Raw genomic sequence first — 14577 nt, 5'->3', positions numbered from 1 at the left:
TAGGCATATATTTGTTGTTTTTTAGTGTGTTAGGATGAATTGTATTAATTGTTTTTCAAATGTGATACCAACATTCGTGGTCTAAACCTCCGTAGATTGTGATACAGTGTACTTTGGATATACTATTAGATTCCATTTACCAAAACTTTGCGGGAGGCTGAGGCAGGAGAATGGCGTAAACCCAGGAGTCGGAGCTTATAGTGAGCTGAGATCCGGCCACTGCACTCCAGCCTGGGCGACAGAGCAAGACTCCGTCTCAAAAAAAAAAAAAACTTTGCTTAGAATTTTTACACCTGGGATCTTGGTTTCTAGTTTTAATTTCAGTGTTTTTCTTTCTATTTAAGTTTTTGGGAGAGGTTATGTATTATTTCTTCCTCATATTAGGAAGTGAAACAAGTCATGTGGGCAGGAGTTTTCCTTTTTTTCTTCTTTCCTTTCTTTCTTTCTTACTAAACTTACTTTATTTAGTTACTTACAGAGTCTTGGTCTGCCACTCAGGTTGGAGTACAGTAGTATGATGGCTCACTCAGTCCCAACCTCCTGGTCTCAGGCGATTCTCCTGCCTTAGCCTCCCAAGTAGCTGGGACTACAGTAGCACACCACTATGCTTGGCTAATTTTTGTATTTTTTGTAGAGACGGAGTTTCACCATGTTGCCCAGGCTAGTCTCTGTACTCCTGAGCTCAAGCGATCCGCTCACCTCAGCCTCTCCAAGTGCTGAGATGACAAGTGTGAGCCACCGCGTCCTACCTGGGCAGGAGTTTTATTTGTGGGAAAGCTTTCAACTACAGTTTCTTTTTTCATAGTGCTACTCATTTATTTCTTCTCGAGGGAGCTTTGGTTTACATATTTACGAAGATTTGGTCTATTTCATCTGAGTTGTGGGATTTGCGGCACAGTTGTTCATAATACTCTGTTATCACCTGTGAAATCTGTAGTCATGTTGCATCACTCATCCCTGTTACTGGTAATTTGTGTCGTCTTTATAACCCCAATCGATCTGGGTAGAAGTTTGTTAGTTTTATTGACCTTATCAAAAAGTGTTTTCCGTTGGTCACGGTGGCTCACGCCTGTAATCCCAAGCACTTTGAGAGGCTGATGCGGGCAGATCACCTGAGGTCAAGAGTTCGAGACCAGCCTGGCCAACATAGTGAAACCCCATCTCTACTAAAAATACAAAAATTAGCCGGATGTGGTAGTGGGCACCTGTGGTCCCAGCTACTTGGGAGGCTGAGGCAAGTGAACTGCTTGAACCCAGGAGACGGAGGTTGCAGTGAGCCAGGATCGCACCATTGCACTCCAGCATGGGGGACAGAGCAAAACTCTATCTCAAAAAATAAATAAGTAAATAAAGTTAGTGTTTTCTTTTTATCGACTTTTCTCATTTATTTTACTCTTTACTATTTCATTGTCTTTCTTCTGATGTTTGTAATACACTCTCTTCTGATTTCTTTGGGTTTAATTTACCCTTTCTCCTGTGTCCTAAGGTGGAAGCAGAGCTCATTAATACAAGGCCTTTCTTATTTTCTGATACAGTCATTTTTATATACTGAGTCCAGATTTTCCCCATCAGTAGTGCTGAAGCAGAATCTCTGGAATTTAGATGCATTGTTTCATTTTCAGTTACTTCCAAATACTTTATTTCTTTTTTGATTTTTTTTTCTTTGATTCATAGGTAATATAGAGGTATTTTATTTAGTTTACAAATATTTTGGGGTTTTCCAGGGATCTTGCTTTTATTAATTTCTGGTTTAATTTCATTGTGGTCAAAGAACATACTTTGTATGACTTGAATTTCTTTAAATATATTATTAAGTCTTGTTTTATGGCTTCAAATACGGGCTGTCTTGTTAAATGTTCCATTTGTCCTTGAGAAGAGTGTGTGTTTTGCTGTTGCCGTGGGGAATATTTTGTCAGTGTTGATTTGGTCAGGTTGAGTGACAGTGTTCAGGATTACTGTGCTCTTCCTGATTTCTGCCTCATTGTTCTGTCAGCTATTGAAAGAAAGGCTCTATTAATTTATGCATTTGTCTGTTTATCCTTTTAGTTTTATCAGTTTTTGCTTCATGTGTTTTGAAGACTTGTTAGGATTTTTGTGGCCTCTCGATTGACCCCTCTCTCTATCTTTAGTAATAGTATTTGCTCTCAGTTTACTTGGTCTCATGTTAATGTAATCACTCCAGGCTTCTTCTGACTAGCCTTAATATGGTATACCTTATATCCTTTTTACTTTAACCTATTTGTGTATTTAATAAAGTGCATTTGTTGTAGATAACATAACATTTGGGTTTTGCTTTTTTGTCTTCTATTTAGAATGTTAACATTTAGTGTGGTAATTGCTTTGGTTAGGTTTAGGTCTCTCATCTTGCTATTGGTTTTAGAATAGTTTTAGACTTACAGACAAATGGAGACGATTGAACACACATAGTTCCCATATACCTGGCACCCAGTTTTTCTTACTGTGAGCATCTTGCGTTAATATGGTGCATTTGTCCCCATCACTGAACCAGCAGTGATACATTGTAACCCAACGTCCTTTTTCTGTTCAGGATCTCAGCTGAGAACCACATTATATTTAATTGTTAACGTCTCCTTAGGCTCCTCTTGGCTCTAACAGTCTCCCAGGCTTTCTTTGTTTGTGGTAATTTTGATACAATAGTTCTGAAGAGGACTAGTCAAGTGGTTTGTAGCATCCTCTTCTGTTAGAATTGGATGTTTTCTCGTTGTGATGCTGCAGTGTTAATGGGTTTGAGAAGGTAAAACACCATTTTCATCACGTGTGTCAAGGTGCACCCTGCCAGTGTGACATATCACTGTTGGTGTGGAGCTTGATCGCCTGGCTGTTTACTGGGTTTCTCACTGTGAAGTTACCCTTTGCCTCCCCATTTCCGCGTTGTACTGTTTGGAAGGAAGTCGCTGCGTACGGCCCACACTCAAGGAGTTGGGGATTTACAGTCGCCCTCTATGAGGACACGAATCTTTGTAAATTATTTAAAATTCTTGTGTATGGGAGATTTGTCTCTTCTCCTTTATTTACTTATTCAACTATTTCTGGCAGTGTGGATTCAGGAATGTTTGTTTTATACTTTTGGTTATAATCTAATACTGCTTTATTTTGTTGCTCAAATTGTTCTAGCTTTGGCCATCAGGAGTTCTGGTTGGCTCCCTTTGACATGCCCCATCAACGCAGGGCTTTTCGTGGTTATTTTGTTTGGTTTTGTTTTTTTCTCCTTGCTTCAGTCTTAGAATCAGCCATTTCTCCAAGGAGCGCTGGGTCCTTCATTGGAGAGTGATATCAGAAACCAAGATTGAGTGCTAGGCGTGTTCTGTTTCTTTTTTTTTTTTGAGGCGGAGTCTCGCTCTGTCGCCCGGACTGGAGTACAGTGGCCGGATCTCAGCTCACTGCAAGCTCCGCCTCCCGGGTTTACGCCATTCTCCTGCCTCAGCCTCCCAAGTAGCTGGGACCACAGGCGCCCGCCACCTCGCCCGGCTAGTTTTTTGTATTTTTTTTAGTAGAGATGGGGTTTCACCGGGTTAGCCAGGATGGTCTCGATCTCCTGACCTCGTGATCCACCCGTCTCGGCCTCCCAAAGTGCTGGGATTACAGGCTTGAGCCACCGCGCCCGGCCCTGTTTCTTTTTGTTCCATCTGTTCTTCGTTCCTCTTTCCCTCTTTTTCTGTTTTCTTGTGGAGTAGCCTTCTTGTTTTGCTGTTTTAATGATTTCTTTGCGTTTTGTTCCACTTCCTTCGGCTAGCCCAGTCTACCTGTGAAGCAGTCTGCCGCCATTGCTCTTGTGGCCTGGATGCTTTGGTCATCGTGCATTTTGCAGTTACTTATGTTATAAACTGACAATATCTTGTTTTTATTTTTATTTAAAAGTCAGTTATTTTTAAAAGAGATTTAAATTATAACAAGCAAAAAAGCACACCTATTTGTCCATGTGGTGGTGGTTTCCAGTGCTCTCTATTCACGTGTGTAGATTTCTCTGGGTTGGGGGCAGACTGTGCCAGGGTCTGATGTTACACTGGAGCTGAGCTGCTCGATGTTGCCCGCAGCTGACTGATCCTCGGAGCTCGTCGTGCTTCTCATTTTCTGTTTGATTTTGGGAAGTTTCTGTTACTGTGTCTTCAGGTTCCCAAGCCTGCTGTAATGCCTAACCTGTTGTTGATCTCATCAAGTATTTTTAATATCAGACATTGGAGTTTTCATCTCTATAAGTGTTTTCTTTTTTCTTTCTTATTTTTGTAACTTTTATATCCTTACCTGACTTTGTGAACATATGGAATACAGTTATGGTAACTTTTACCATCCTTCTCAGTTAATTTTACCGTCCGTGTCAGGTCTGGACGACGTCTGTGGGTTGATATTTCTCACTGTCATGGGTCACACCGTCCTGCTTTCTTTGCGTGCGTGGTCATTTTTGGTTAGATTGAGTTTTACTTTATTCAGGGCTTAGTATTTTTGTATTTCTTTAAGTATTTGATATTTGTTCTGAGATGCAGCCAAGTTTCTTGGAAACAGTGTGATCCTTTCATATCTTGTTTTTAAAATATGTTAGGTGTGAGTGGAACCGTGTGGTGTGGGGCCTGTTTCCTATCACCAAGGCAGGGCTCCGGTGATCACAAGACTTTCTAGGGGGGACAGTTAACCATTTCAGGCCCTGCACGTGAATGACATATATTGTTACACTTCTGATCCTCTCAGGTGGTTCTTCCATGAGCCTTGGGTAGTTTCATCACATCTGTGCTTTGCAAAGAACCTGGCCGACAACGTGCTGGGGCCTAGGCCCTGCGGTTCTCTGGAGCTCCTCCTGCTGTCTGGCCTGTGCACTCAGCCTCCCCATCTCCTACATTCTCTTTTTCTCTTTCACGCAGCCATACACTGGGTTCCCACCTAACTTCCCACTCCCTGGGCACAGCCTGGGACTTCCCTCAGGGCAGTGGGCTGGACCTGTGGGGGTTACTTTAATGTCTCATGTCAAGCCGGGCACGATGACTCACACCTGGAATCCCAGCACTTTGGGAGGCCAAGGCGGGCAGATCACAAGGTCAGGAGTTCAAGACCAGCCTAACCAAGATGGTGAAACCCCATCTCTACTAAAAATAAAAAAAAAAAATTAGCCGTACCTGGTGGTGTGTGCCTATAATCCCAGCTACTCAGGAGGCTGAGGTGGGAGAATCACTTGAACCCGGGAGGTGGAGGTTGCAGTGAGCCAAGGTTGCAAGACTGCGCTACTGTTCTCCAGCCTGGGTGACAGAGCAAGACTCTCAAAAAAAAAAAAAAAAGTCTCATGTCACATAGGAATCCATGTCCTTTGTTGCCCTTTGTCCCACATCTGGAAAACTATCATTTCTTCTATCTTATTTGGTTTCTTAGTGGTTTTAAAGGGAAAGTTAACCTAGCTCCTGTGACTCCATCTTGCCTGGAGGCAGATGGCCTGTGTCTTCCCAGCACCATGTGCCCAACTTCCAGTCTCCCCGAGAGCCCGCCTCACTTGTCATTGTCTGTGCTCCTCAGTCTCCTCTGGCTGCAGTGCCAGGCGTTTCTTGCATGGTTGGGTCACTCCCCATCTTTCTAAAGTGGTATTATCTGTCATCTTAGATGAAGCCACCCCGGGCAGCCCATCTCCCACTGTAGAACACTTCAGCTGTCTGCTTGCTGTCCCATCTCCTTGCATCCATTCCCTCTGGAGTCCAGTCCAGGTAGACAGCTGTCCTAAGCGGCATTTGTCGAGCTCTTTAATGACCTTGGTGCAGCCAGATTTAGTAGTTAGTTCCAACTTCTTAACTTACCTGGCTCTACTGTGTCATGTTATAGTGGGTGATTATCTTGGCTCCTAACTTCACAGTATCCTAATGGTCTTCCCACCTTGCTGGCTGTTAACCTGTGTCCTTTGGCCCTCATGCGCTTGCCTCCTGCTGAAGGTGGGAGTGTCCCAGGTTCAGTCCTGGGCTGTTTTTGTTTCTTCCCTTGTGGCTTCGGCACCACCTATCGCTTGGAGAGTCCTCCCTAGTGCCCTGTCCTCAGTGATTGCATTAACTTCCGGCTGGTGCCTGCACAGTCTGTCTACACCATGGAACCAGAGATCTTTTCAAAATGTCAGCCTTGAATTGGTTTTCTATGACGTTTACTCTAACATCCTCTAACGTCCTCCTTGATCTCACTCACACACATCGGCCTCTGTGACCCCATTTCTTACTGTGTCTATCACCCCTCTTCTCAGCTGTGCTGGCCTCCTACTCTGAACTCTACCCCTTGAGAGGCCCCATCTTGGGACGCCTGTGCTTGAGGCTGCCCACTTAGAACACGCTTCCCACCTTCCTGCGTGCCCCACCCCTCCTCTATCAGATACATGGCACTTCCTGTCTGGACAGCACCAGGCCTTGCTGCCCTCATCCTGGGTGCTTTCCTCAGTGTCAGGTTCTCTCTGACGTGATGGATATAGTTACTGGTTAACTGTCTGTCGTCTGCCTCTCCCACGATTGTTGGCTTCACGAGAGCACGGGCTTTGCCTTATTCAGGCTGAATTCACAGAGCCTGTCATAGTGCCGGGCACATAGAAATATTTAGTAAACACCTGTTAAACATGGGGGGTGGAGTGTGAATTTAGATGAGTGACCCGGAGACACTTTAGTCTAGATGGACAGTGGCATCAGGTTGTGTTTTCAGTTTTCAGTCTCATTGAGTCCCATGGTTTGGTTTTGTGTTATGGTTGCTTTAGCAGTTTTGTTTTCTTTTTGCTGATGGGGTGGATTTTTACTAAGCTCATTGTATAACATACAAACTCCCTGTCCCTCTTATTGTCCTGAACGCTCACTTTGTCTTTGCCTCTTCATGGTCTTTAACTTTGACTTTTAAGATACAAGTGTCTCTTGTGTTAGCATGGCTCATGTATGATTGTACCATGCTCATTTGTATAGGAATGTAGAAAAAACTTAGTTCTTAGCATTTCAGTGCCTGTCGTCTCAACATTATTAAAATACCTGTTTATGCAGTGTCCAGAGTCCAGCTCTGTCTTACAGAGCTTCAAATTCACGGCCCTGTGCTGCCTGTGACCACACACACCATGCCCTCTGGCATCTTCTCAGAAATTTCTTCCAAGATTTAGATCCAGCTTTTGTTTCCTCTTGAAGATCTGGTTTATTTATCATTCTCTTATAGGAATTGTGTAACACGACAATTCTCACTTGTTCCTTCTACTCCGGAAGTTGAAAGGCAAATTGGAGCCTCTGTCTGTTGTAGAAACTGTCTAGTGTTGTAGGGCCTGTCTGTTTATGATCTCCAGCCTTGGTTGTTTGCCAGTTATCTTTGTTGTTGGTTGTTTTAATTTTTTCCTCTATATTTTATTATTGTTTAATGTTTGTGTTTGTGTAGGTTACTTGAAAATTCTTTTTGCAGTGAGACAAGGCATGAACTAAACTTACACTTGTCATTTCTGGTAGAAAAAGCCTGTGCTAAACTCTGCTAATGAGACTTAGATTATTTTTCTAAACTGTGCTGTTTTTGTTCTGGGGGATAAAGGAATAGATTTTTTTGCATGATTTACTTTTTTGATAGGTAAAGTAGCATTTTTCATACTCAATATACACTTATGTAGTTGTGTCAGAACGTAAGTTGAAGGCACTAGAACTGCTGTACTGAATTATCTGCTTCCTAAATTTTAAGCTGTTTTTCCTAAGTTGATTATTACTTTTCTGTAGGAGGAAATGAGTCTCAGCCAGAAAGCCAGGAAGACCCGCGGGAAGTACTTAAGAAAACGTTGGAGTTCTGCTTGTCCAGGTAAGGCTGATGGTGCTTTTCCTAATCCTGATATTTCTAGTCTCGTGCAAATAGTTAAATTATATACAAATGTGATGTTTTATGAAGGAGTATCTACTCACATCCATATATATGAATATTCAGACGTGGAATATTGAGTAATAACAATCTTTTGACATTTGAGAACGGAATGGAACCTTCATGTCATGGTCCCCCGTGGTGTTGGTGGTCACTGTCCGGAGTCCCGTCTGAAGGGCCTGGCCCGTCCTGTGCTGCTGAATCAGACTCTTCATCACACCGAAGTTTGAGAACATGTGCCATGTTGTTTCTGAAAACACACCAAACACTGAGATAGCAAGTTGTTTTGTTTATATAACACTCATTTTTAATCATTTTTTTTTCCCCTGAGTAATACGTTTTTCTTAGTAAAACCTTTAAAGTTCCAATGGCAGAACTGGACATAAAGGAAGGTGGGATTGGGTTGGATGTATTTTCTCTGAGTATGGCAACAACCGATTGGCCGTGTGTAAGGTTTTCTGGCGATGATGATTTTCCCGGTGTTTTCTCTGGAGCCCTGAGGATTCCACACAGGTGTCTGCTAGGGGCTCCTTGAAGCCTGTGGGCTGTATGAGGTGGAGGTGTGACGGGCTCTGCTGGCCTCCTCCCTGTGCCCATGCTGTTCCACGTTTGGAGTCTGAGCATTCCGCACCATGACACAGTAGACGCAAGAGGTGCTGGGGCACCAGTGGAGCACCCTAGGGGGGCACAGGTGTTAGCCCTCTGCCACTCACACCCTTCTGTAGCCCCATGGGGCCAAAAATCAGCTACAACTGGAAGGTGGCCGAGATGAGGGTGGAGCAGGGCCTCCTCCTGCATGGCCTCCGTTTGATCGGCAGTCATGGGCCTTTGCTGAGGGACACTGAGCAGAGGCCCCAGGAAGCCACCACTGTTTTCAGTTTTGAAATGTTTCTTAGGACCTTGTTTACTACATGGTACGATGCCTTGAGAATTCACAGGAAACATTGATCTTTGACCAAAACACCAGAAAATAGCTCATCGTGGCCCACACTGCGGATGATTTGTGGCTCACCTTTGGGTTTTGTGGGTAAAGTTACTGTTTCCTTCTTTTCAGTTCTGGCTGCCAGGAAGCCAGGGCTGGATACAGGCTCTCTAGTGAGTGTTCCAGAGTCCACAGGAGGATTTTGTGAATGACGTGATCTTGGCCTTTTTATGTTTTCCTTTCTTGTTCATTCAGCCGGATTTCTGTACTTTACATTTTTTTTTTGAGACGGAGTTTCACTCTTGTCACCCAGGCTGGAGTGCGATGGTGCGGTCTTGGCTCACTGTAACCTCCACCTCTTGGGTTCAAGCGATTCTCCTGCCTGAGCCTCCCGAGTAGCTGGGATTACAGGTGCCTGCCACCATGCATGGCTAATGTTTGTGTTTTTGGTAGAGACAGGGTTTCACCATGTTGGTCAGGCTGGTCTTAAACTCCTGAGCCAGGGTGATCTGCCTACCTTGGCCCCCCAAAGTGCTGGGATTCCAGGCATGAGACACCATGCCCAGCCTAACAAAATTGTATGTATTTTTAATAAACTCCTCAAATACTTCTTAGGGCAAAAATGACACCTACAAATAATTACATCTTATTTAAAAATAACCATCTTCTCATGAATTTTGATTGTAGAAAGTGCAGTATACTTTTACTTTTGCACTCCCTGCCTCTTCAAGGCTGAGATTTTGAAAAAATTTAACTGAGGCCGGAGAGACAGCAAATAACAGATGGGTCACCTGGGCTCCGATTTAACTCCAAAGCAATACCATGCCACACTCATGCCTCTTGTGAAACTGGAATTGCAGTAGGTGAAACTTCTTTTTAAAGAAATATTGATTAAAAGAGATTGTTTTCTTTCAACAGGGAGAACCTTGCTAGTGACATGTATCTTATATCACAGATGGACAGTGACCAGTATGTGCCAATCACAACGGTGGCTAACCTCGACCACATCAAGAAGCTCAGCACTGATGTGGACTTGATTGTGGAAGTGCTAAGATGTAAGTAAATGACAGTTTTAAATTAATAATACTTGTCCTTAGACTATTTGTCTTCTCAGGGTGAACCTTTAAATCTATAGCCATCAAACATTAAGGTCCTTGATGGCAAGTCAGATTCTTCTCTTGCCTCCGTTGCTTTCTGCTCAGGTCCAGTAATTCTGGAGTAGCGCCTGATAGTCCTGGGAATGCCAGTTGGATCCATTATGAAACCTCAAACAAGTTTTGGGCCATATGAAGTAGAAAATAATCTTCTTAATGGGAATTTTAAAGATAGCTGTTTCATTCATGAAAAACAAAATAAAAATAACATTTATAGTTAAAGTAAAATACATTTTAATTACAGTTTTGCCACTAAAGGTGTTTCTTTCAAATTGCAACTTCCTGTTTATGTTTTGATGAAATAATTATTGCATTTTTCTTAAAATTGTGTTGTGGGCCAGGTGTGGTGGCTCACACCTGTATTCCCAGCACTTTTGGAGGTCGAAGTGGGCGGATCACAAGGTCAGGAGGTTGAGACTGTCTTGGCCAACATGGTGAAATCCCGTCTCCAGTAAAATACAAAAAATTAGCTGGGCGTGGCGGTGCGTGCTTGTAATCCCAGGTACTTGAGAGGCTGAGGCAGGGAAATCGCTTGAACCCGGGAGGCGGAGGTTGCTGTGAACTGAGATCGTGCCATTGCAGTCCAGCCTGGCGACAGAGCTAGACTCCGTCTCAAAAAAAAAAAAAAAAATTATGTTGTGAGTGAAGTTGTTTCTTTGAAATTTGGCAACATCAAACAGTGTTTAAGCATGAAGTGTTGACGATGCCCCCTGCGTAGTTTTGAGTGATTGGACATTGCTCAGCCTGACCTCAAGTCTCATTTAAGTCCACTGCCTCTACTCGCATAGAAGGGTTTCCACATCGTCCCTGGCTTAACTGTACTGGCGACAGTTCGTGCAGGTGTTTTTATTCTTGTGTGGATTTGACTTTACAGTAGTGTAAAAAGGTAAGAGCGTAGTGGGATTTTCTTTTCACAAATACAAGTTTTCTGTTTCTCTGTTTTTAGACAGATATCGTGGGTTATTAAATTATTGGAGACAGTGAAGAAACTGGCAAACATGATTGCCATTGACTGTGAGTTCTGAGAGTGGCACTGCCATCTCCCAGGATGGCGCCGTGCTCCCTGGTGTCACCATGCAGAACAGAAGCTGTTGTCTGTGCCAGCTGAATTGGGCCCCATCTTTGAAAGGCCAGCAGCATTCTTGTCCCTGTTTATACTCTGAAGTCTTTTTGGTTGCGATTAGGAGTTCCAGGTTTAGTTATTCCTTTTAGGACAGACCTTGCAAATGCTGCTGCCCCACTGGGATGATTTCTCAGTTGATTGTTACTGGCAAGAAGTGGTTTCCACCGACCATGAGGATATTAAATTGCTCTGTGTGGTTACTTAACAGAGCCCACCTGCCCATAGGCGATCCAGGGCAGCCTCGTCACCTATTTCGTCCCATCTCCTTCTGCCTTCTTTATGACTTACCTTTTATCCATTTGCACTCAGCTCTTTAGTTTCTCATTTTGTCTTTTTTCACTTGATTTTTGGACAGAGATGTACATGCCTTTGTAAGAACCTGTGTGATAAGAATATCGTTAGCAAGTTATTGCATTAATTGTAGTTCTTAAGAGGATGAACATGTCATAAATAGGTCCGCAGGATTAAAGTTCTCATCTTACTTTTTTTTTTTTTTAATTTAAATTGAATGAATGAATGACTGAATGAATGAATGAATGAATTTATTTTTGAGATGAAATCTCACTCTGTCACCAAGGCTGGAGTGCAGTGGTGCCACCTCAGCTCACCGCAACCTCTGTTTCCTGTGTTGAAGCAATTCTCCTACCTCAGCCTCCCAAGTAGCTGGGCATTACAAGCATGCATCACCACGCCCAGCTAATTTTTTGTATTTTTAGTAGAGACGAGGTTTTACCACGTTGGCAGGGCTGGTCTCAAACTCCTGACCTCAAGTGATCTGCCCGCCTTAGTCTCCCAAAGTCCTGAGATTACAGGTGTGAGCCACCATGCCTGGCCTCATCTTATGTTTAAATCTTGTGCCCAAAATACCCAACAGAGACTCAGACACACAGCAGATACTTGATGAATATTTAATTTTATCTTTTTAAAAATTTAACTCAAGATTGTCTGAATGATTTTACTTTGAATACTACAGCTCTTGTGTTAAGTTGTGTAAGTTACATTTCTAGATTATTTTTAATGTCATAATAAACATACAGTGCATGTCCTAGTATGTCTGATTCAAGTGCTGTTTTTACCCTTAATATAACTGAAACTGCTAATTAAAAAGACATGCTAAAATGTTTGTCACCAGAATAAATACATTTTGTTATATTCACACAGTGAGTACCAGAGCTGTTACAGTGAGCTAGGCCTACATATTCCAACAAGAATAAATTTTAAAATTACAATGTTTATAAAAGCATATTTCCAAATTTGTACAAGGTGATACCATGTATATAAAGCTTGGGGGTGTGTAAAGCTGAAGCACAGAGATTTTTGTGGGTTCAGAGGAGCATGGAGATGGTGGGAAAGCATGAATGGGATTGAAGCTTGTCATTCAGTGTCACGTCATGGAGGCGGGTGAGTTGGGTGAGGCGTGACGTGCGGAGAGTGACACCCCTGCCTGTATGGAGGTAGAATTTACATGCCATAAATTATGCATTCTAAGTGTACATTTGGTAAGTTTTAACATATTTATACACCCATGAAACTACCACAATCATGATACCAAACACAGCCATCACAGCCACCCCCGCCAAGCTTCCTCTACCCCTCCCCAGGCAACCACTGATTTGCTTCCTGTCACTACAGATTAGTTTGCGGTATTTACAAATTTGATGTAAATGGAGTCGATGATGCAATATCACTTTCCTTTGGTCTGGCATAACTATTTTGTTGTTTACTGGATTAGTAGGTGATTGCTTCTTTTTGCTGGGAAGTATTCTTTCAAATGGATATTCCCAGTTGGTTCATGCACTTACCAGTTAAAGACATTTACGTTATTGCCGGGTTTTGACCACTACAAATTGCTGTAGACACTTGTGTGAAAGTCTCTGCGTGACCATGTGCTTCCCTGTCTCTCGGGTAAATAGCTAGAAGTGGAATGTCTGGATTGTGTTGTTAGGTGTATGATTAACTGTGAAACCACCCGCCTGTTTTCCAAAGTGGTTGGACCATTTTACGGTTGGCCACCACTAGCAGGGATGAGAGCTCCATTTTCCCATATCCTTCTGACACTTGATATGCAATCACGTTAATTTTATGTTTTCTAATAACTATATGGTGGTATCTTGTTGAGGTTTTAACTTCTATTTCTCTAATGATTAATGAAATTGAACATTTTTAAAATGTGCTTATTTGCCTTCTTTTTTCTTCTTTGCAGTAGTGTCTATTTAGATGTCCCACACATAGTTTATTAGTTTTATTAACGATTGAGTCCTTTCTTTAGAAGTATACTTTATTTATTTATTTTTTAGACAGAGTCTTGCTCTGTTGCCCAGGCTGGAGTGCAGTGCGTGATCTCGGCTCACTGCAAGCTCTGCCTCCCAGGTTCACTCCATTCTCCTGCCTCAGCCTCCCGAGTAGCTGGGACTACAGGCGCCCGCCACCTCGCCCGGCTAGTTTTTTGTATTTTTTTAGTAGAGACGGGGTTTCATCGGGTTAGCCAGGATGGTCTCGATCTCCTGACCTCATGATCCGCCCGCCTTGGCCTCCCAAAGTGCTGGGATTACAGGCGTGAGCCACTGTGTCCGGCCAGTATACTTTATTTTTTAGAACAGTTTTAGATTCACAGCAAAATTGTGAGCAAAGTACAGAGATCTCCCATTATATCCCCTGCACACATGCATAGCCTCTTCCCATGTGAACATTCCTCAGCAGAGGAACATTTGTTATAATTGATGAAACCTATATGGACACATCATTATCACCTGCAGTCCACGGTTTACATAAGGGTTCACTTGGTATTGTATATTCCGTGGGTTCAGACAACTGTATAGTGACATGCATCTACCATTGCAGTATCATAGAGGGTAATTTTGCTGACCTAAACATCCTCTGAGCCATGTGAACTTTAAAGCAGTTTTTTCCAATTCTGTGAAGAAAGTCATTGGTAGCTTGATGGGGATGGCATTGAATCTATAAATTACCTTGGGCAGTATGGCCATTTTCATGATATTGATTCTTCCTATCCATGAGCATGGAATGTTCTTCCATTTGTTTGTGTCCTCTTTTATTTCGTTGAGGAGTGGTTTGTAGTTCTCTCTCACATCCCTTGTAAGTTGGATTCCTAGGTATTTTATTCTCTTTGAAGCAATTGTGAATGGGAGTTCACTCATGATTTGGCTCTCTGTCTGTTATTGGTGTATAAGAATGCTTGTGATTTTTGCACATTGATTTTATATCCTGAGACTTTGCTGAAGTTGCTTATCAGCTTAAGGAGATTTTGGGCTGAGACAATGGAGTTTTCTAAATACACAATCATGTCATCTGCAAACAATCCTCAGCCAAAAGAACAAAGCTGGAGGCATCATGCTACCTGAAGTCAAACTATATTACCTATATTACAAGGCTGCAGCAACCAAAACAGCATGGTACTGGTGCCAAAACAGAGATATAGACCAATGAAACAGAACAGAGCCCTCAGAAATAATACCACACATCTACAACCATCTGATCTTTGGCAAACCTGACAAAAACAAGAAATGGGGAAAGGATTCCCT

The 14577-nt window shown here is 42.7% G+C and overlaps 1 protein-coding gene across 1 annotated transcript in view; it reads left to right on the top strand.

The window, feature by feature from the left end:
* The window catches only part of LARP4B (La ribonucleoprotein domain family, member 4B), a 99065-nt gene that overhangs the window by 51724 nt on the left and 32764 nt on the right, over window positions 1-14577 (top strand). Inside the window, exons 7-8 of the mRNA XM_011942284.1 lie at window positions 7701-7779; window positions 9677-9813. Of these exons, the coding sequence (XP_011797674.1) occupies window positions 7701-7779; window positions 9677-9813 (216 nt within the window). The remainder of the gene's footprint in view (window positions 1-7700; window positions 7780-9676; window positions 9814-14577) is intronic.

The sequence above is a fragment of the Colobus angolensis genome, unplaced genomic scaffold (genome assembly GCF_000951035.1).
Source record: "Colobus angolensis palliatus isolate OR3802 unplaced genomic scaffold, Cang.pa_1.0 Scaffold209, whole genome shotgun sequence".
In the NCBI taxonomy this organism is placed as follows: domain Eukaryota; kingdom Metazoa; phylum Chordata; class Mammalia; order Primates; family Cercopithecidae; genus Colobus; species Colobus angolensis.
Note: the sequence above shows the minus strand (reverse complement) of the source record. Positions and strands in the feature narration are given on the sequence as shown.